This window comes from Lipotes vexillifer, unplaced genomic scaffold (assembly GCF_000442215.2).
Source record: "Lipotes vexillifer unplaced genomic scaffold, Lipotes_vexillifer_v1.1 scaffold570, whole genome shotgun sequence".
Classification (NCBI taxonomy): Eukaryota; Metazoa; Chordata; class Mammalia; order Artiodactyla; family Lipotidae; genus Lipotes; species Lipotes vexillifer.
This window is the reverse complement of record NW_006777801.1, coordinates 2,880,405-2,901,645: the sequence shown is the minus strand read 5'-3', so window position 1 is coordinate 2,901,645 and position 21,241 is coordinate 2,880,405. Positions and strand designations below refer to the sequence as shown.

Genomic DNA, 21,241 nt, shown 5'->3' with positions numbered 1-21,241 from the left:
TGTTTATTTTAATATTTATTTATTTGGTTGCTTGGGGTCTTAGTTGTGGCTTGCGGGCTCCTTAGTTACCGCACGTGGGCTTCTTAGTTACGGCAGGCAGGCTCCTTAGTTGTTGTGGCATGCAAACTCTTAGTTGTGGCATGAATGTGGGACCTAGTTCCCTGACCAGGGATCGAACTAGGGCCCCCTGCATTGGAAGTGTGGAGTCTTATCCACTGCGCTACCAGGAAGTCCCTCTATTTAAATGGCTGTCACTAGGATCTTAAATGCTCATCCCTTATTTGGTCACGATTCATATACACATTTTGGAAGAAATTAATATTTATTTGAAATAGGTACAGTGTCATCTTTCCAAGAAGACCAGATTTAAACTGCTCCAACAAAATTTTGGGGTCTCCTGTAATTAATTTCAGAGTGACTAGCAAATACTGTGTTGTACTTGGGGCATGTTGCAAAACAATTACATCGTCAGCATCCACCATTCCAGTTGCTATATGATGTAGCACTGTAAGGTTTTCTGAATTTTTCCTGTGAATTTAGTATGTTTCCAGGAGTATTTTTATTTTTGAACCTCTAAGTGGAATTCTGATGGATAACATCAGTTAATATTGCAGGGAGAATCCCAGGTGAGGAAGTTATCACTATAGGAATCAGAATGGACATTATTATCCACATTTGAGAATGGCAGATGGATAATCAACATAAGCGTAGTAAAAAAAGCCAAGTAAAAACAGCATGTGACCTAACTGCCTAAAAGTAAGGCATTGCCATACTGAAACACCACTGAGTATGACAGACTTCATTTGCAAGCATGCTTGTAATGGGGAAGCTGAAGTATAAAGTGGTCAGCGTAGATACTGTCAGTGCTTTTTACCTTTAGTGAACAGAATTTTTTTTTTTGGCTGCGTAGGGTCTTCATTGCTGCACACAGGCTTTCTCTAGTTGTGGCAAGCAAGTGCTACTCTTCGTTGCAGTGTGCGAGCTTCTTTTGTTGCGGAGCACGGGATCTAGGCGCACGGGCTTCAGTAGTTGCAGCACGCAGGCCCAGTAATTGCAGCACACGGGTTTTAGGGTGCGTGGGCTTCAGTAGTTGTGGTGCATGGGCTCAGTAGTTGTGACTCGCGGGCTCTAGAGTGCAGGCTCAGTAGTTGTGGCGCACGGGCTTAGTTGCTCCATGGCATGTGGGATCTTCCCGGGCCAGGGATCAAACCGTGTCCCCTGCTTTGGCAGGCGGATTCTTAACCACTCCACCACCAGGGAAGTCCCTAGTGAACAGAATTATTACCCATTCTTTTCCTCACAAAGTATTTATTATTCATATTTATGAAATATAGCCAGAATGTAGTCTGATCTTTTTTCAGCTTACTGAAATATATTTTTTGCTTTTTGTCTCTTTTTCTTATAAGAAAATTCTGAAAATTGATGTTTCAGAAAGGTGCCTAAGAGTTGGGATTAAGGGCTTCCCTGGTGGCGCAGTGGTTGAGGGTCTGCCTGCCGACGCACGGGATGTGGGTTCGTGCCCCGGTCCGGGAGGATCCCACGTGCCGCGGAGTGGCTGGGCCCGTGAGTCGTGGCCGCTGAGCCTGCGTTTCCGGAGCCTGCGCTCTGCAGCGGGAGAGGCCACAACAGTGAGCCCGCGTACCGCAAAAAAAAAAAAAAGTTGGGATTATATTAAACATCGACAAGTGAAATATTTTATAATTTTTTAATGATGAAAACAATGATCTCATCTTTTCTTACTAGGGTAACCATTATAAAAATGTTTTCGATCTATATGAAAACGTTGCTTGTCTTGAACCTAGAAGTAGGCCAGCCAACAGTAGGCGACAGGAGCATTCTCTTCTCTCACTTAACCTTTTACAATCTGATCACCTCTTCCACCGCTGTTTTACCTTAGTTGCCAAGCAACTCAACACAAAATGATTAAATATAGCAGTCAGATACCTTGTAATATCTATAGCTTTCCTGCTTTTAATTAATCCTGATTTTATTTTTAATTGTTCTCCTTATATTTAATCTTGTAAGTGCTCTCAAATTCTTTTTGACTCCAGGTTATATACAGAATAGATTGTGTGTATATGTGTGTGTGTGTGTGTGTGTGTGTGTGTGTGTGTGTATAGTAAACAACCATACCTTTTACATTTGTTTATCGCCTGATAACATTATTTTTTAATGTTTTGTATCTTGTCTTCCCAACCTGCTTCTAAGCTCTTGAAGGCAGGAAATCATCTCTGACTTTCAAAACTAACCTTAAAGGACTGCTTTGAAAGTTAAATAAATAGATATAGGAAACAGAGTTGTATTTGGCATGAAGGAAGCGCTAATGTTAGCAGCATTATGTTTTATTATGTAGCACAGTAGACTGTTCAATAGAACATGTATTACCTACAGGAGGGGTTAGGTAGGAAAAGATTTTTCTATTCCCTAATACCTAAAAATAATTGAGGTTTGGACATTTCTATTTCAACTCAGAGCCAAAGGAGTTGAAATGTTAACTGCTTTCTAAATATGTCTAATGTTTGGGAAAATCCAGATGTGACCTGTTCCATCCAAATATTAGGTAATGCTGGGATATAATTCTGGAGGAGAAAGCAACTTCAAAGAAATCTTTAGGCTAAGTAGTGGATTACTGAATGGAGAAGCTATGAAAAACATTAATTTCTTCCCAAGGAGACTCAAGAGTTAGGTGCCCAAAAAGAGAAACTTCCTAAAAAAAAGAAAGAAAAAAAAAGAAAAAGAAACTTCCTTTTTATATATAACATGTTCCTGAATCTACTGTTTGGCAGTCTTGAAAATCATTTTGTGTCTTCTAACATGTTAGCTGTAGGCTACTAGCCTGTGGTGAGAAAAATGCCTTCCATTTGTATCTACTTCGACATATATGCACTCACCTTCATGATCATTATCTCATTTAATCCATTTAAATCAACCATTAAGGTAGGGTATTGATAAAATGGTCATTGTTATAAATTCTTAAGCATAGATATGATGTAATAATTCACTATTTATTCCAGCTTTGATATGCAGCCTCTTTGCCTTGTTCTATATAGCCTATTTTAATTCAGTGCATAATCTTATTCTTCAAATTCAGAGTTTTTTCTACCATCAAATACACATTTGTTGGCTCCATATACCCTATGCTAGAAGTAAAAGAGATAAAAAGGAAAGCCTGCTCAGTGAATGATCCTTGCCCTTGAGGAACCTGAAGTCTTTTGATGAGTGCTAAAAGAAATATTCATTAAATACAGGCCCAAAGTTAATGCATGCTCAAGTGTATGATTGAGATTGTATTATAGATGTCCAGAGAAGGGAGGGATCAGTTTATCCTGACCTACCTAAGGGAAATTTGGTGGAGAATGTGAGATTTCAGTTTATTCTTTTTTTTTTTTTTGTGGTGTGTGGGCCTCTCACTGTTGTGGCCTCTCCCGTTGCGGAGCACAGACTTCGGATGCTCAGGCTCAGCGGCCATGGCTCACGGGCCCAGCTGCTCCGCGGCATGTGGGATCTTCCCGGACCGGGGCACGAACCTGTGTCCCCTGCATCGGCAGGCGGACTCTCAACCACTGCCCCACCAGGGAAGCCCTCAGTTTATTCTTAAAGGGTGAGTAGGATTCGGAAACATAGGGGAGGAATCTGGTAAGGTATTTCAAGTAGGGAAGAGTCTGAACAAAAATATGGCCTTTGGAGAAAAGAGAGAGGAGTGATTTCACATAGAGAAGGTGGTTTGGAGGTGGAAGGAGAGAATAGCGCTGGCTATCTAAGGTGATCTCTGATTGAACTGGGATATTGTATAGTTTGTATTTTTTTAGCGTAAGGAAAAAAAGCTTAAAAATATTTTAAAACTCTCTTAAACTGAGTTACCTTCTAAAGGTATGGCACCTATTTCCCCAAACCATCATTATAATGGAATTTAACTATATATAAAGATATGTGTTATAATAGACAGTATAAAGCTATACAATAAGGATATAGATATATTTATAAATAGATAGAGATATTACTGAGTAATGGAGAGAACTATGGGTATTCCTTGTACAGTGTGAGTTGAGAAGGATTCTTACAGCCCAAATTATCACCCACTTCTCTAATGTGTAATACATACCCAATCTAATAAGTTTAGCCTGATTAGGAAGCTTACGAAAAGGACAGGTGTCCAGGGCTTCCCTGGTGGCGTGGTGGTTGAGAGTCTGCCTGCGGATGCAGGGAACGCGGGTTCATGCCCCGGTCCGGGAAGATCCACATGCCGCGGAGCGGCTGAGCTCGTGAGCTATGGCCGCTGGGCCTGCGCGTCCGGAGCCTGTGCTCCGCAACAGGAGAGGCCACAACAGTGAGAGGCCCGCGTACTGCAAAAAAAACACCAAAAAACAAAACCAAAAAAGGACAGGTGTCCATCTTCTAGTTTTTCAAGCCAAGTATTTGTATTAAGCAGACATCTGTTTAGTAATTGAAATAAACTAAATACCAATTTTAAGTGGATACCTTTTTAACTTTAAGGGAAAAAACCCCAAGAGAATTTAAGAAAAAGGCTGTTTAAGATACAGCTAACTTCTCAGGGAATGAGCAGATTCTACTTAGAATAACTGATGGTCGTTTTGGGATGAGCTAGTATAGTGAATTATGATTGGTAAGATTATGTGCAGTATGTATGCCGGATGGTGCTTCACTCTCACCCGCAATAGAACGAGGTTTAATAAACTTCTGGGTAAAGATAACTGTTTAACAAATTACTTGGTATTGAAAGTAGTTGCAAATTTAATGGTCTTTTTTTAAAAGGATACATAAAAATGTTCCCACAAAAGAACAGTTCGAATAAAGGTGTTCTTGAATCAAAAACTTTATGGAAGTGATCATCAAAAATGTCATGTACTCTGTCAATATTACATGAACTCTGATGGCTATGTTAGGATTGTAGACCTTCGCTTTCATGTAGCAGAGAGCCATTATTGATTTTGGAACATAGAGTGTTATGCAAATTCTTTGTAAGTGTGGCACTACCACAGAAGAAGTTTCTGCTGGCATAGCCATAAATGGGTTGCAGCAAATTCAAAATTTTTTTAGAATCTTTATATTTTTACTTCAAAAGTCATGTGAATTTTGTTGTTCTTTATAATATATCTATGTTTGTTTTTTTGTAAATATTATGTTTTAAGTTATTGAACAAAATTGACTAATCAAAAGGATATGCTGTATTTGTCTTTTTTGTGTGAGTGGGCTTAGGATATCTGACCTGCTATATTTTATCAGTACCTTATCTAGCTCAGCTTTTTAAGGACAGCACTTGAATATAGCTGCAAAGTAATTTCACTTGGCTTCCTGCCCCAGAGGAATTAAAAAGCATGGGCATCCTTGGTTAGGTTATCATCTTTATGAAGATTTCTACTTCTATCTTTATATAAAGCAGGCATTGGTTTTGAGTGAAGGAATACTGTTGTATACTATGAGCTCAATATCAGTATTGGAATACATCATTTTTAAAAATTTAATCTCAGTAGTTCAAGAAACAAATAATTGAGCTGAATAACTGAAGGTCCTTGTTTATAGATTTGAAATTCAGAAGTGAAATTTCATTAGTTTTTGAATGTTTTAAACAAAAAGATTTAATACATTTGTTAGAATCAAATGATTATAATGTGCCCATATTTTTGTACTCAGTAGAATATAAAACAATAAACATTTACTGAATGCATGTTGTGTGGCAGGTACTGTGCTAGATAATGAGAGGGCAGAGGGAGGGGGAGAGAGAGAGAAAGAAAGGGAGAACACTTGTTTCCTGTCTTTGGGGGCCTCATAATCTCAGAGTATAATACATGTAAAATATAACTGCCATATAGCACAGTAAATACTACAATAGAGATAGCACCTAAGATACATTTGGGTCAATGTGGATTAACCAACCAATTTAGCTTCAGTGCCATAGAGGAAGCTTCTGAGAGTGGAATATGCTTATGCTGAAACTTAATAAATGGGGAGAGTTCTCAGGGTGGAAATGTGGGAAAAGGGCATTCCAGGCAGAGGAAACAGTGTAATATCTTCAGGAAATTGCAGAGAGCATGGTTTAACTAAAGTGAAGGTGCATGCTAGATAGTGTTGAGAGATGACTCTTGGCCGTAGGCAGCTTCATTTTGTATACAATCCTAAGGAGTTTGAACGTCATTCTGTAATTTTTGGAGGATCATTGAAAAGTATTGAGTATGATCAGAATGATTCTCATTTTAGCAAGATTTTAGCTTTTGAAGTAGTTTAGAGGATAAATCAGGAATCGCAGGTTATGGCCCCAGGCAAGAGAAGCAGTTAGGGTGTCATTGCTGTAGTCTAAATGATGAACGTGAGGGCCGTTAAAGTGGCAGAGGGAATGACAAGAAAAGGATAGATTCCAGATAAGTTAAAGAAATGGAAACAATAACATTTAATGATTGATTGTGGGTAGTGAGAGAGGGGGAAGATAGAAATTCATGTCTGGCGTGAATAATGGGATTAGATGGGTAAATTTCTCACTAGATTTTTGAGAGAATTTTTACTTTATGTATGTGAATAGCTTCTACAAAATTGGTAAACATGAAGGTAACTTCTGAGTAGGTCATTTCTAAGTTTCTCTTTATTTTTATTTACAGATGCCACTTCAAACGAACAACAAGAGCTTTTCTGTCAGAAGCTGCAGCAGTGTTGCATACTGTTTGATTTCATGGACTCTGTTTCAGACTTGAAGAGCAAAGAAGTTAAAAGAGCAACATTGAATGAACTGGTTGAGTATGTTTCAACTAATCGTGGTGTAATTGTTGAATCAGCGTATTCTGATATAGTAAAAATGGTAAGCCTCTAGACTTAAGTTCCTCAGATTTATATAAATTCAAGTAAGATCTGAGGTGTAATTATGATTTAATGAGACTGATTTTTAATAAATATACAATAATTAATGTGCTTAAAAGAATGTTTTTTTAAAATAGTCCATTTGAAAGATTATCCATCCATTCCAGTGATGGTGTCATTGCTTTATAATACTTTGGGAATTCAATAGCCACAATGGCTGTTGGCTACCACATTGGATAGTGCAGATCTAGAGCTTAGGAGAAAGATATAAGCTCAAGATCATACAGATTGATAGATAACTAACATGCAGCTGAATAGTTGCGGAGAAAGAACATCTAAAGGGGGAAGAAAAGACCAATGAAAAACTATGGGGCTCTCAGCATCTCAGCAGTGGATAAGGGCGTCAGGTCTAAAATAAATCTTATTTAGGACATTTTGATATCATATATGTAGATTCTATAACACTGAATTTTAATTAAAATGTGGGACCTTTAAGAAGTTAAATGATGTAAACAAAAGTTTGAAATATCTGCTGTGAAAAGTATTGAAGTAAGGTTGTTTAGGATACTGTTTATTAATTATTTAACCATATTCTCCATCAAACTGTAGAAATTTGTTTCGGACTTGTGGTTTTTGTATTTTGGTGTATAACAAAATACAAAAAATTCATTTGGAATAATTAGAGTCACTGAGTATACAATTTAAGCTTAAATGTTGGTTATAGAAGGTTATAGCAAGTATAATCTAAGCTATAAACTATACAATTTAGTTGCCTTAATTTCTTTCCCTGTGCCTAATATATGTTCTGGGGGAAGAGCAAAATGTGCAGGAAAGTTAAATTTGACCCTAATATACTAGCTGAGTTTTCTTTCATCATATTGTACTAGAAGACCAATTAAAAGGACTTAGGACATTTTGGTTCATTTTTTTCTCTTTAGAAAACAAAGTAAAAGCCTTAAGATTTTTTTAAAGATTAGCTCTAGAGAGAACATTAATCAAAATGAAATTAGCTTCCTCAATTCCCCAGATAATTAAAAGAGACAGTTTGAGAATGTAAGTATTGATTATTGATAGACTTTGTATTTTGTTCTTTGTTTTGTGTTTGTCATTAAAAAATGTTCAGGGGGGAAATGCAATATTTCCACTTTATTGATTTCAAATGGTTTGTATTCAGGAATTTTGAAAATCCTAGGGAAGATATTTTTATCTCTCTAAAGTTGTTGCCTCAGATATTGAAAGTACTCAAATATTTGAGTAAGTTACTTTGTAATTTTCTATTTACTAATAAATTTTGAAATTTAATTTCTTTTCCCAAGTAAAAAGATGTGTGTGTTTTGTCCTTTTTTTTTTTTTTTTTTAACTTCTGGGTACTTAATTTCTAGATAAGAAGCCAACTCACCCACTTAGTTCCTTAAAGCTCTTCTGTGTATTTGCTGTATACAGTTAATTTTATTGGTGGCTACAAGGTTTAACTTTTTCTTTTACTACCAACAATAATAATTATGATTTCAAAGGCAAATTATGCCCTCCTGTGGGATATATTTCCTTTTCAAGTTCTATCTATGACTTTCTGCCACTCTGTGAAATTGGTATTTATCAAACTATTTATTGGCTCTGCCTTCATATACTGGCTTTGAGTTCTAGCAAATCAAATTCTGGATTATAACTTTCTAAGTCTTATGGTTATAGTAATTGACTGTTAGCAGTTATTTGGATTACCATAGATGCTACTTCATAAGAATGGTTGGGAATTTGCTTGCACCACCAAACAATGCTTGTCTCATCCTCTGTTCCCCAAATAATTTATCTTAAATGACCAACCCCTCAAAATTAGGGCCTTACATGTTTACTAAACCATTTGGTCTGTCAGTCTGTTCATCATTCTTCAACGAATTTTGAGTTGGGCTCACAATCCATCCTTTGCTAGAGAAAAAGGATATGTAGTTTACTTTGGTACTAAGACAGAGAATGTGAAAGATGAAGTTATAACCTAAAATGAAGACTCTGAAATGAAGAGTCTCAAAGCATATCCTTATTTCAGAGAGATTAATATTTTTTTTAAAAAATGCTCAGAGTTAATGAAATATAGTAAATTAAGTCATCATGGGGTATTATAACTATGTAGTGGCAGTGAATAACTATGTCTGTAATGACAGTGAAAGTGTTCTACCCCCATCCTCCTCTTCTTTAGCGTGGTGTGTATGTGTAAGAGATATTTTACCAAACTCTTGGGTTATAAGGTAAGTAAATGGCTGGGTTAGAATATGGGAGGAGTTGTGGAAAGATGAAAAGAATCAACTTAGAGATAGGGAGAGTTAGGAACTTTATGCTCCACCCTCCCAGTTCCCTCACATCCTCTTTTTTTTTTTTTTTTTTTTAAAGCAAAACTTGGAAAGAAAAACTTGTGATTTAAGGAAGAGGAGTCTAGAGGTAATCTGTATGAAGTTTGATATCTGTAGAAGTCAGAATTATGGGACAGAGAAAAGAGAGAAACAAATGGCTGCCTTCATATCTTGAGGAGATTTATAGGTTTTGAACTAAGCTTACAGCCACAACTTAACCTTCTTCTTAAATAAAGTTATCTTAAAAATATTTCATTCTGCATTTATTAATTCAATTAAGCAACAAAAACATATGTTTATGTTTATTTAGAACATGAATCTAAATTTATTTTTCTTTACAGATCAGTGCTAACATCTTCCGAACTCTTCCTCCAAGTGATAATCCAGATTTTGATCCAGAAGAGGATGAGCCCACACTTGAGGCCTCTTGGCCTCACATACAAGTATGGAACATAACTTTGTATTGACAGTTTTTACATTTATGATATTCTGCTGAAATCACAGAACTCCGTTTTAGACCTGAGTGTCTATTTTAAAGTACTTGACTTAATTTTTTTTTTTTTTTTTTTTTCGGTACGCGGGCCTCTCACTGTTTTGGCCTCTTCCGTTGCAGAGCACAGGCTCCAGACACGCAGGCTCAGCAGCCATGGCTCACGGGCCTAGCTGCTCTGTGGCATGTGGGATTTTCCTGGACCGGGGCACGAACCCGCGTCCCCTGCATCGGCAGGTGGACTCTTAACCACTGCGCCACCAGGGAAGCCCTAAAGTACTTGACTTTTAATATGTTTTCTTAATGTTTTCTTTTCTCAAAATATTGCTTTTCACTTTTTTTATTGTGGTAAAATACGCTTAACATTTACCATTTAAACCATTTTAAAGTGTATTCCGTAGCATTAAGTGCATTTTTAATGCTATGCAACCATCACTATTATCTATTTCCATAACCTTTTCATCACCCCAAATGGAAACCCCCTTGTCATTAACAGTCACTTCCCATTCTCCCACCCCCACAGCCCCTGGCAGCTTTTCATCCACATTCTGTCTCTATGGATTTGTTTGTCCTGGATATTTAATATAAATGGAGTCATATAATATGTGGCCTTTTGTGTTTGGGTTCTTTCACTTAACATAATATTTTCAGGGTTTATCAATATTGTAACATGTATCAATATGTCATTCCTTTTAATGGCTGAATAATATTCCATTGTATGGACATACCACATTTTGTTTATCCATTAATCAGTAGATGGACATTTGGATGGTTTCTACCTTTTGGGTGTTGTGATTAGAGCTGTTAAGAATGTTACACATTCATGTACAAGTTTTTGTATAACATCTGTTTCCCATAGATTTTGATATGTTGTGTTTTTGTTTTCATTCATTTCAAAATATTTTTGATTTCCTCTGTGATTTATTTGGCCCATTAGTTATTTAGGAATGTGTTTAATTTCTACATATTTGTGACTCCCAGATTTCTTTCTGTTATTGATTTATAATTTTATTCCATTGTGGTTGTAGAATATACTTTGAAGTTTTCAATCCTTTTAAATTTATTGAGGCTTCTTTTTATGGTCTAGCATATGGTTTATCATGGAGAATGTTTCATGTGTACTTGAGAAGACCACGTATACTGTTGTTGTTGGGTGGAGTGTTGTGTTGAAATCTCTTGGATCTAGTTGGTTGTTTGTCTTCTGTTTCTTAGTTGATGTTCTGTCTAGTTCTATCCATTATTGAAAGTGAGATATTGAAGTCTCCAACTATTGTTGTTGAATTGTCTATTTCTCTCTTCAGTTCTGTCAGTTTTTGCTTCAGGAATTTTGGGGGCCCTATTGTTAGCTGCATATGTTTATAATTGTTTTATCTTCCTCTTGGATATGTCCCATATCATTATAACTAATAGTTTTTGTGTTAAAGTTCATTTTTTCTGATATTTACTGTCTAACTGCCGCTGTCTAACTCTCTTTTGGTTACTGTTTGCATGATATGTCTTTTCCATACATTTACTTCTTATCTGTTTGTTTCTTTGAATGTAAATTGTGTTTTTTGGGAATTCCCTTGTGGTCCAGTGGTTAGGACTCTCCACTTTCACTGCTGAGGGCCTGGGTTCAGTCCCTGGTCAGGGAACTAAGATCCTGCAAGCTGCACAGTGTGGCAAATAAATAAATAAATAAATAGTGTTTCTTGTAAGCAGCATGTAGTTGGAACCTGTTTTTTGTTTGTTTGTTTGTTTTCTTTTAATCAATTTTGACAGTCTCTACCTTTTGAGCAGTGTTTAATCCATTTACATTTGATGTAGTTACTGATAAGGTAGGATTTATGTCTTCCATTTTGCTGTTTTATGTCTTCTATCTTTTTTGTTCCTCTATTCCTCCATTATTACCTTTTGTATTAAATAGGTATTTTCTAGTGTACCATTTTAATTCCCTTGTTTCTTTAACTATAGTTTTTTGAGTTACTTTCTTAGTAGTTACCCTAGGGATTACAATTAGCATCTTAAAACGATCTAGTTTGGTTGAATACTAACTTAATTTTAGTAGTATACAAAATTTTGGTCCAGTATACCTCCATTCCCTCCCCCTTCCTTTGTGGCATTACTGTCATACAAATTCGATCTTTATGCAGATATAAAATAGCATCTTATTGCACTTTGCAGATATTGCATTTTTTACAAATTGAAGGTTTGTGGCAATCCTGTGTTGAACAAGTCTATCAGAACCATTTTCCAACAGCATTTGCTTACTTCATGTCTCAGTGTCACATTTTGATAATTCTTGGAATACTTCAGACTTTTACATTGTTATATTTTTTTATGGTGATCAGTGATCTTTGATGTTATTACTGCAAAAAGATTACAACTTCCTGAAGACTCAGATGATGGTTAGCATTTTTTAGCAATAAAGATTTTTTAATTAAGGTATGTACACTGTTTTTCTAAACATAATGCTATTGCATACTTAAGAGACTATAGTGTACACATAACTTTTATATGCATTGGGAAACCAAAAAAAATCATGTGACTTGCTTTAGTGCAATATTCGCTTTATTATAGTGGTCTGGAACCAAACCTGCAATATCTCCAACATATGCTTATATGTTGTACACCCATCAACACAGTTTTGTAATTATTGCTTTATGTGGTTGTCTTGTAAAGCAGGAGAACAAGAGTTATAAATAAAAGTATATTTATACTGTCTTTTATATTTACCTATGTAGTTACCTTTACCTCTTTATTTCTTCCAGTGGATTCAAGTTATATATGGTGTCCTTTCATTTAAGCCTGAAGGATTCCTTTTAGTATTTCCTGTAAGGCACAATAGTATTTCCTATTTGTCTGTTGATCTGGGAATCTCTTAATTTTCCCTTCATTTTTGAAGGAGAGTTTTGCTGGATATAGAATTCTTGGCTAACTGCCTTTTTCCTTCAACACTTTGAAGGTGTCATCCTATTGGTGCTCTGGTGTCCATGGTTTTCTTGTGACAAGTCAGTTATTAATCATATTTAGGATCTGATGTATGTGATGTTATTTATTACTTGCTGCTTTGAAAATTTTCTTTGTCTTTAACTTTCTGTCTGTTTGATTATGATGTCTCTAGATATGCATCTCTTTGACTATTCTAGTTGGACTTCAGTGAGCTCCACTTAATAGTTCATTGTATAAATTAATACTTTTCATCAAATTTGGGTTGTTTTTAGCTATTTCTTCAGCTATTTTTCTTCATCTTTCTCCTCTCCTTCTGAGACTCCCATTATGTATATCTTGGTATGATTGATGGTATCCCACAGGTCTCTGAAGCTCTGTTCATTTTGTGTTCAATCTTTCTTTCTACACCTCGAACTAGATAATCTCTATTGACCTTTCTTCTGCCAGCTCAAACTGTTTTTCATTGTTTTTTGTGAGACAGCAAATTTACTGAAGTCCTCACTCTGCCATTGCAAAAGTCCATCTCTGTAGCACATCTTTTTAGTTGAGACTGAGGGAGGGATAGTCTCCTTGCCCTAACGCCATTGTGTGACAAGTCACTCCTCATAATTATTGGAAAATTGGTAATAAAAATTTATTATATAGATTGGTTCAAGATGGCAGAGTAGAAGGATGTGGTCTCACTCCCTCTTGCAAGAGCACTGGAATCAAAGCTAACTGCTGAACAATCATCAACAGGAAGACACTGGAACTCACCAAAAAAGATACCCCACATCCAAAGACAAAGGAGAAGCCGCAATGAGACGGTAGGAGGGGCACAATCACAATAAAATCAAATACCATACTGCTGGGTGGGTGACTCACAAACTGGAGAACAATTATACCACAGGAGTCCAACCACTGGAGTGAAGGTTCTGAGCCCCACGTCAGGCTTCCCAACCTGGGGGTCCGGCAACGGGAGGAGGAATTCCTAGAGAATCAGACGTTGAAGCCTAGCAGGATTTCATTGCAGGACTTCGACAAGACTAGGGGAAACAGAGACTCCACTCTTGGAGGGCACACACAAAGTAGTGTGTGCATTGGGACCCAGGGGAAGGAGCAGTGGCCCCATAGGAGACTGAACCAGACCTACCTGCTAGTGTTGGAGGGTCTCCTGCAGAGGCCAGGGGTGGCTGTGTCTCACCATGAGGACAAGGACACTGGCAGCAGAAGTTCTTGGAAGTACTCCTTGGCATGAACCCTCCCAGTGTCTGCCATTAACCCCACCAAAGAGCCCAGGTAGGCTCCAGTGTTGGGTCTCCTCAGGCCAAACAACCAGCAAGGAGGGAACCCAGCCCCACCCATCAGCAGACAAGTAGATTAAAGTTTTACTGAGCTCTGCCCACCGGAGCAACAGCCAGCTCTACCCACCACCAGTCCCTCCCTTCAGGAAACTTGCACAAACCTCTTAGATAGCCTCATCCACCAGAGGGCAGAAAGCAGAAGCAGGAAGAACTACAATTCTGCAGGCTGTGGAACAAAAAACACATTCACAGAAAGATAGACAAGATGAAAAGGCAGAGAGCTATGTACCAGATGAAGAAGAAGATAAAATCCCAGAAAAACAACTAAATGAAGTGGAGATAGGCAACCTTCCAGAAAAGGAATTCAGAATAATGATAGTGAAGATGATCCAGGACCTCAGAAAAACAATGGAGGCAAAGATCAAGAAGATGCAAGAAATATTTAACAAAGACCTAGAAGAATTGAAGAACAAACACATAGAAGAATTAAAAAACAGACAAACAGAGATGAACAATACAATAACTGAAATGAAAACTACACTAGAAGGAATCAATAGCAGAATAACTGAGGCAGAAGAACAGATAAGTGACGTGGAAGACAGAATGGTGGAATTCACTGCTGTGGAACAGACTAAAGAGAAAAGAATGAAAAGAAATGAAGACAGCCTACGAGACCTCTGGGACAACATTAAACGCAACAACATTCGCATTATAGGGGTCCCAGAAGAAGAGAGAAAGGACCCGAGAAAATATTTGAAGAGATTATAGTCTAAAACTTCTCTAACATGGGAAAGGAAATAGCCACCCAAGTCCAGGAAGCACAGAGAGTCCCAGGCAGGACAAACCCAAGGAGAAAGGCGCTGAGACACATAGTAATCAAATTGACAAAAATTAAAGGCAAAGAAATATCATTGAAAGCAGCAAGGGAAAAAATGACAACATACAAGGGACCTCCCGTAAGGTTAACAGCTGGTTTCTCAGAAGAAATTCTACAAGCCAGAAGGCAGTGGCATGATATATTTAAAGGGATGAAAGGGAAGGGATTTAAAGGGATGAAAGGGAACCTACAACCAAGATTACTCTACCCAGCAAGGATCTCATTCAGATTCAACAGAGAAATCAGAAGCTTTACAGACAAGTAAAAACTGGGAGAATTCAGCACCATCAAATGAGCTCTACAACAAATGCGAAAAGAACTTGTTTAAGTGGGAAACACAAGAGAAGAAAAGGACCTACAAAAACAAACCAGAAACAATTAAGAAAATGGTAGTAGTAACATACATATCGATAATTACCTTAAACATGAATGGATTAAGTGCTCCAACCAAAAGACACAGGCTCGCTGAATGCATACAAAAACAAGACCCATCTGTATGCTGTCTACAACGACCCACTTCGGACCTAGGGACACATACAGACTGAAAGTGAGGGGATGGAAAAACATATTCCTTGCAAATGGAAATCAAAAGAAAGCTGGATTAGCAATACTCATATCAGATAAAATAGACTTTAAAATAAAGAGTGTTATAAGAGATGAGGAAGGACACTGCATAATGATCAAGGGATCAATCCAAGAAGATGATATAACAATTATAAATATATATGCACCCAACAGAGGAACACCTTAATACATGAGGCAACTGCTAACAGCTCTAAAAGAGGAAATCGACAGTAACACAATAATAGTGGGGGACTTTAACACCTCACTTACACCAATGGACAGATCATCCAAAATGAAAATTAATAAGGAAACACAAGCTTTAAATGATACAATAGACCAGATAGATTTAATTGATATTTATAGGACATTCCATCCCAAAACAGCAGATTACACTATCTTCTCAAGTGTGCACGGAACATTCTCAAGGATAGATCACATCTTGGGTCACAAATCAAGCTTCAGTAAATTTAAGAAAATTGAAATCATATCAAGCATCTTTTCTGGCCACAATGCTCTGAGATTAGAAATCAGTTACAGAGAAAAAAAACGTAAAACACGCAAACACATGGAGACTAAACAATATGTTACTAAATAACCAGAGATCACTGAAGAAATCAAAGAGGAAATCAAAAAGTACCTAGAGACAAATGACAATGAACACACGATGATCCAAAACCTATGGGATGCAGCAAAAGCAGTTCTAAGAGGGAAGTTTATAGCCTTACAAGCCTACCTCAAGAAATAAAAATCTCAAATAAACAATCTAACCTTACACCTAAAGGAACTAGAGAAAGAAGAACAGACAAAACCCAAAATTAGGGGCTTCCCTGGTGGCGCAGTGGTTGAGAGTCCGCCTGCCGATGCAGGGGACATGGGTTCGTGCCCCGGTCTGGGAGGATCCCACATGCCGCGGAGCAGCTAGGCCTGTGAGCCATGGCCGCTGAGCCTGCGCATCTGGAGCCTGTGCTCTGCAACGGGAGAGGCCACAACAGTGAGAGGTCCGCGTACCACACAAAAAAATAATAAAATAAAATAAAATAAAAATAAAAATAGGTCTATAATACTTATTTTTTTAAAAAACCCCAAAATTAGTAGAAGGAAAGAAATCATATAGATCAGAGCAGAAATAAATGAAATAGAAACAAAGTAAACAGTAGCAAAGATCAATAAAGCTAAAAGCTGGTTTTTTGAGAAGATAAACAAAATTGATAAACCATTAGCCAGACTCATCAAGAAAAAGAGGGAGAGGACTCAATAAAATTAGAAATGAAAAAGAAGTTTTAATAGACACCACAATAATACAAAGCATCCTAAGAGACTACTACAAGCAACTCTATGCCAATAAAATGGACAACCTGGAAGAAATGGACAAATTCTTAGAAAGGTATAACCTTCCAAGACTGAACCAGGAAGAAACAGACCAATCACAACTAATGAAATTGAAACTGTGATTAAAAATCTTCCAACAAACAAAAGTCCAGGACCAGATGGCTTCACAGGTGAATTCTGTCAAACATTTAGAGAAGAGCTAACACTCATCCTTTTCAGACTCTTCCAAAACATTGCAAAGGAAGGAAAACTCCCAAACTCACTTTAGGAGACCACCATCACCCTGATAGCAAAACCAGACAAAGATACTACAAAAACAGAAAATACAGACCAGTATCACTGATGAATATGGATGTAAAAATCCTCAACAAAATACTAGCAAACAGAATCCAACAGCACATTAAAAGGATCATACATCACGATCAAGTGGGATTTATCCCAGGGATGCAAGGATTCTTCAGTATATGCAAATCAATCAATGGGGTATACCATATTAATAAATTGAAGAATGAAAACCATATGATCATCTCAGTAGATGCAGAAAAAGCTTTTGACAGAATTCAACACCCATTTATGATAAAAACTCTCCAGAAAGTGGGCACAGAGGGAACCTACCTCAACATAATAAAGGCCATATACGACAAACCCACAGCAAACATCATTCTCAGTGGTGAAAAACTGAAAGCATTTCCTCTAAGATAAGGAATGAAACAAGGATTGCCACTCTCATCACTATTATTCAACATAGTTTTGGAAGTCCTAGCCATGGCAATCAGAGAAGAGAAAGAAATAAAATGAATGCAAATTGGAAAAGAAGAAGTAAAACTGTCACTGTTTGCAGATGACATGATAGTATACATAGAGAATCCTAAAGATGCCACCAGAAAACTACTAGAGCTAATCAATGAATTTGGTAAAGTTGCAGGATACAAAATTAATGCACAGAAATCTCTTGCATTCCTATACACTAATGATGAAAAATCTGAAAGAGAAATTAAGGAAACACTCCCATTTACCACTGCAACAAAAAGAATAAAATACCTAGGAATAAACCTACCTAGGGAGACAAAAGACATGTATGCAGAAAACTGTAAGACACTGATGAAAGAAATTAAAGATGATACCAACAGATGGAGAGATATACCATGTTCTTGGATTGGAATAATCAATATTGTGAAAATGACTATATTACCCAAAGCAATCTATCGATTCAATGCAATCCCTATCAAATTACCAATGGCATTTTTTACAGAACTAGAACAAATCATCTTAAAATTTATATGGAGACACAAAAGACCCCGAATAGCCAAAGCAGTCTTGAGGGAAAGAAACAGAGCTGGAGGAATCAGGCTCCCTGACTTCAGACTATACTACAAAGCTACAGTAATCAAGACAATATGATACTGGCACAAAAACAGAAATATAGATCAATGGAACAGGATAGAAAGCCCAGAGATAAACCCATGCACCTATGGTCAACTAATCTATGACAAAGGAGGCAAGGATATACAGTGGAGAAAAGACAGTCTCTTCATTAAGTGTTGCTGGGAAAACTGGACAGCTACATGTAAAAGAATGAAATTAGAACACTCCCTAACACCATACACACAAAAAATCTCTAAATGGGTTAGAGACCTATATGTAAGACCGGACACTTTAAAACTCTTAGAGGAAAACATAGGAAGAACACTCAGACATAAATCACAGCAAGATCTTTTTTGATCCACCTCCTAGAGCAATGGAAATAAAAACAAATATAAACAAATGGAACCTAATGAAACTTAAAAGCTTTTGCAAAAGAAACTACAAACAAACCGAAAAGACAACCCTCAGAATGGGAGAAAATATTTGCAAAGAGATCAACAGACAAAGGATTATTCTCCAAAATATATAAACAGCTTATGCAGCTCAATATTAAAAAAACAACCAACCCAATCCAAAAATGGGCAGAAGACCTAAATAGACATTTCTCCAAAGAAGACATACAGATGGGCAAGAAGCACATGAAAGCTGCTCAACATCAGTAATTATTAGAGAAATGCAAATCAAAACTACAGTGAGGTATCACCTCACACCAATTAGATTGGGCTTCATCAGAAAATCTGCAAACAGCAAATGCTGGAGAGGGTGTGGAGAAAAGGGAGCCCTCTTGCACTGTTGGTGGGAATGTAAATTGATACAGCCCCTGTGGAGAACAGTATGGAGGTTCCTTAAAAAACTAAAAGTAGAATTACCATATGATCCAGCAATCCCACTACTATGCATATACCCAGTGAAAACCAGAATTCAAAAAGACACATGCACCCCAATGTTCATTGCAGCACTATTTACAATAGCCAGGTCATGGAAGCAACCTAAATGCCCATCGACAGACAAATAGATAAAGAAGATGTGGTACATATATACAATGGAATATTACTCAGCCATAAAAAGGAACAAAATTGGGTCATTTTTAGAGACATGGATGGATCTAGAGACTGTCACACAGAGTGAAGTAAGTCAAAAAGAGAAAAACAAATATCGTATATTAACGCATATATGCAGAACCTAGAAAAATGGTAAAGATGAAGAGGTTTGCAGGGCAGAAATTGAGACACAGATGTAGAGAACAGATGTATGGCCATAAGAGGGGAACGTGGCAGGGGGTGGGGGAATGTATTATATAAGTAGGACCAATTCTTCCATTAAACCTTCCCACACTAATTCTATCTAGCTCTGAGTGCTTCAGACATTCCCCTCAAATATGTGACCTTAATATAATATCATCTAAGGTTCACTCAGTTGAATCACATTGGCACTACCACATTTGATACTTCAGTAACTAGAACTCTTTAGATAAGATTCAGAGTAGAACATCTTACACGTCTTATGCTGTATTATGAAAACTGTTACAAAAATTCCATTATAGCTATAAAATATACTTACATGTGTTTAGAGTTTCTTTTGCACATGTTCTTATATAGTTAGTCTTTATGATTATTGGTTTTTTTACTATATACATTAGGTTTTATTTTTGTTCCTCAGAATGTCTAATTAAAATACTCTGAGAAGACTCATATGACACCTTCAGTTTACAGATATTTTCTTATTTTCAAAATAAGCAAAGCTCTGAGGGAGAAAGTGAAAGTAACTCTTGCCTAATGCTTTAACTATAATGACTTTAATATTTTTTTATTGAGCTGTAGTTGATTTACAATATTATATTAGTTTCAGGTGTACAACATAGTGATTCAAAATTTTTATAAATTATACTCCACTTATAGTTACTATAAAATGTTAGCTGTATTTCCTGTGCTGTACAATGTATCCTTATAGCTTATTTAGTTTACACATAGTAGTTTGTACCTCTTAATCCCCTATGCCAATCTTGCCTCTCCCTGCTTTCTTCTCCCCAGTGGTAATCACCAGTTTGTTCTCTGTATCTGTGAGTTTGTTTCTTTTTTGTTATATTCACTAGTCGGTTTTATTTTTTAGATTCCACACATAAGTGATATCATATGATATTTATCTTTCTCTGTCTGACTTATTTCACTTAGCATAATACCCTCCAAGTCCATCCATGTTGTTGCAAATGGCAAAATTTTCATTTTTTTATGGCTGACTAGTATTCCATTGTGTGTATATATATTTTTTTATCTATTCATCTGTTGATGGACACTTAGGTTGCTTCCATATCTTGCCTGTTGTTTTTGTTTTTCCTTTTGGCCACACCACGTGGCATGCAGAACTTCTCTGTTCAAACCCGTGCCCCCTGCAGTGGAAGTGCAGAGTGTTAACCACTGGACCATCAGGGAAGTCCTTACCTATTGTAAATAATGCTTCTATGAACATTGGCGTGCCTGTATCTTTTCAAGTTAATGTTTTTGTTTTCTTTGGATATATACCCAGGAGTGGAATTGCTGAGTCCTATAGAAGTTCTATTTTTAGTTTTTTGAGGAACTTCCCTACTATTTCCACAGTGCCTGCACCAATTTACATTCCCACTAATAGTGCACAAGTCTTCCCTTTTCTCCATATCCTAGCCAACATTTGTTATTTGTGGTCTTTTTGATAATAGCTATTCTGACAGGATGACTTTTGTATTTTTAAGATAGTATTAGTGACCTAAAATCTGCAGGCAAGCACAGTGAAGTGTTGTTCTAGATAATTGAATGTATTTACCTACATATGACCAACAGCATTATTTATGAGACTGCTGATCATTTTAGCTAATTATATTACATATACATCATCTTACTTAATCTCTATAGTAAAACTATAAAGTAGGTATTGTTCATATTTTATAGATAAGCTTAGATGAAGCTAAAATAGGTTAAGAATTCTGCCCAAGATTATGCAAAAAGTAAGTGGTAGAATAAGATTTACAACAAAAGTGTTACTCCAGAGTCCTTGCTCTCCATTATTAAAAGCTTTACTGCCTCCCCTAGATATCATCTATGGCTCTAAAACAAGTATATACAAATTCTTATGAAGTTTAATTCATACCTTTTTAGCTTCATTAAGCACCAATAAATAAGCTCTCCCACTAGCTATCACTTTTTTAGCCCTCATAAATGACTTTTTTTTTTTTTTTTTTTGCGGTACGCGGGCCTCTCACTGTTGTGGCCTTTTCCCTTTG

The 21,241-nt window shown here is 36.8% G+C and overlaps 1 protein-coding gene across 1 annotated transcript in view; it reads left to right on the top strand.

Annotated features, from left to right (window-relative positions):
• Positions 1–21,241, top strand: part of PPP2R5A (protein phosphatase 2 regulatory subunit B'alpha) — a 102,549-nt gene that overhangs the window by 47,972 nt on the left and 33,336 nt on the right. The window contains exons 2-3 of the mRNA XM_007451329.1: positions 6,612–6,808; positions 9,491–9,592. Coding sequence (XP_007451391.1) covers positions 6,612–6,808; positions 9,491–9,592 — 299 coding nt within the window. The remainder of the gene's footprint in view (positions 1–6,611; positions 6,809–9,490; positions 9,593–21,241) is intronic.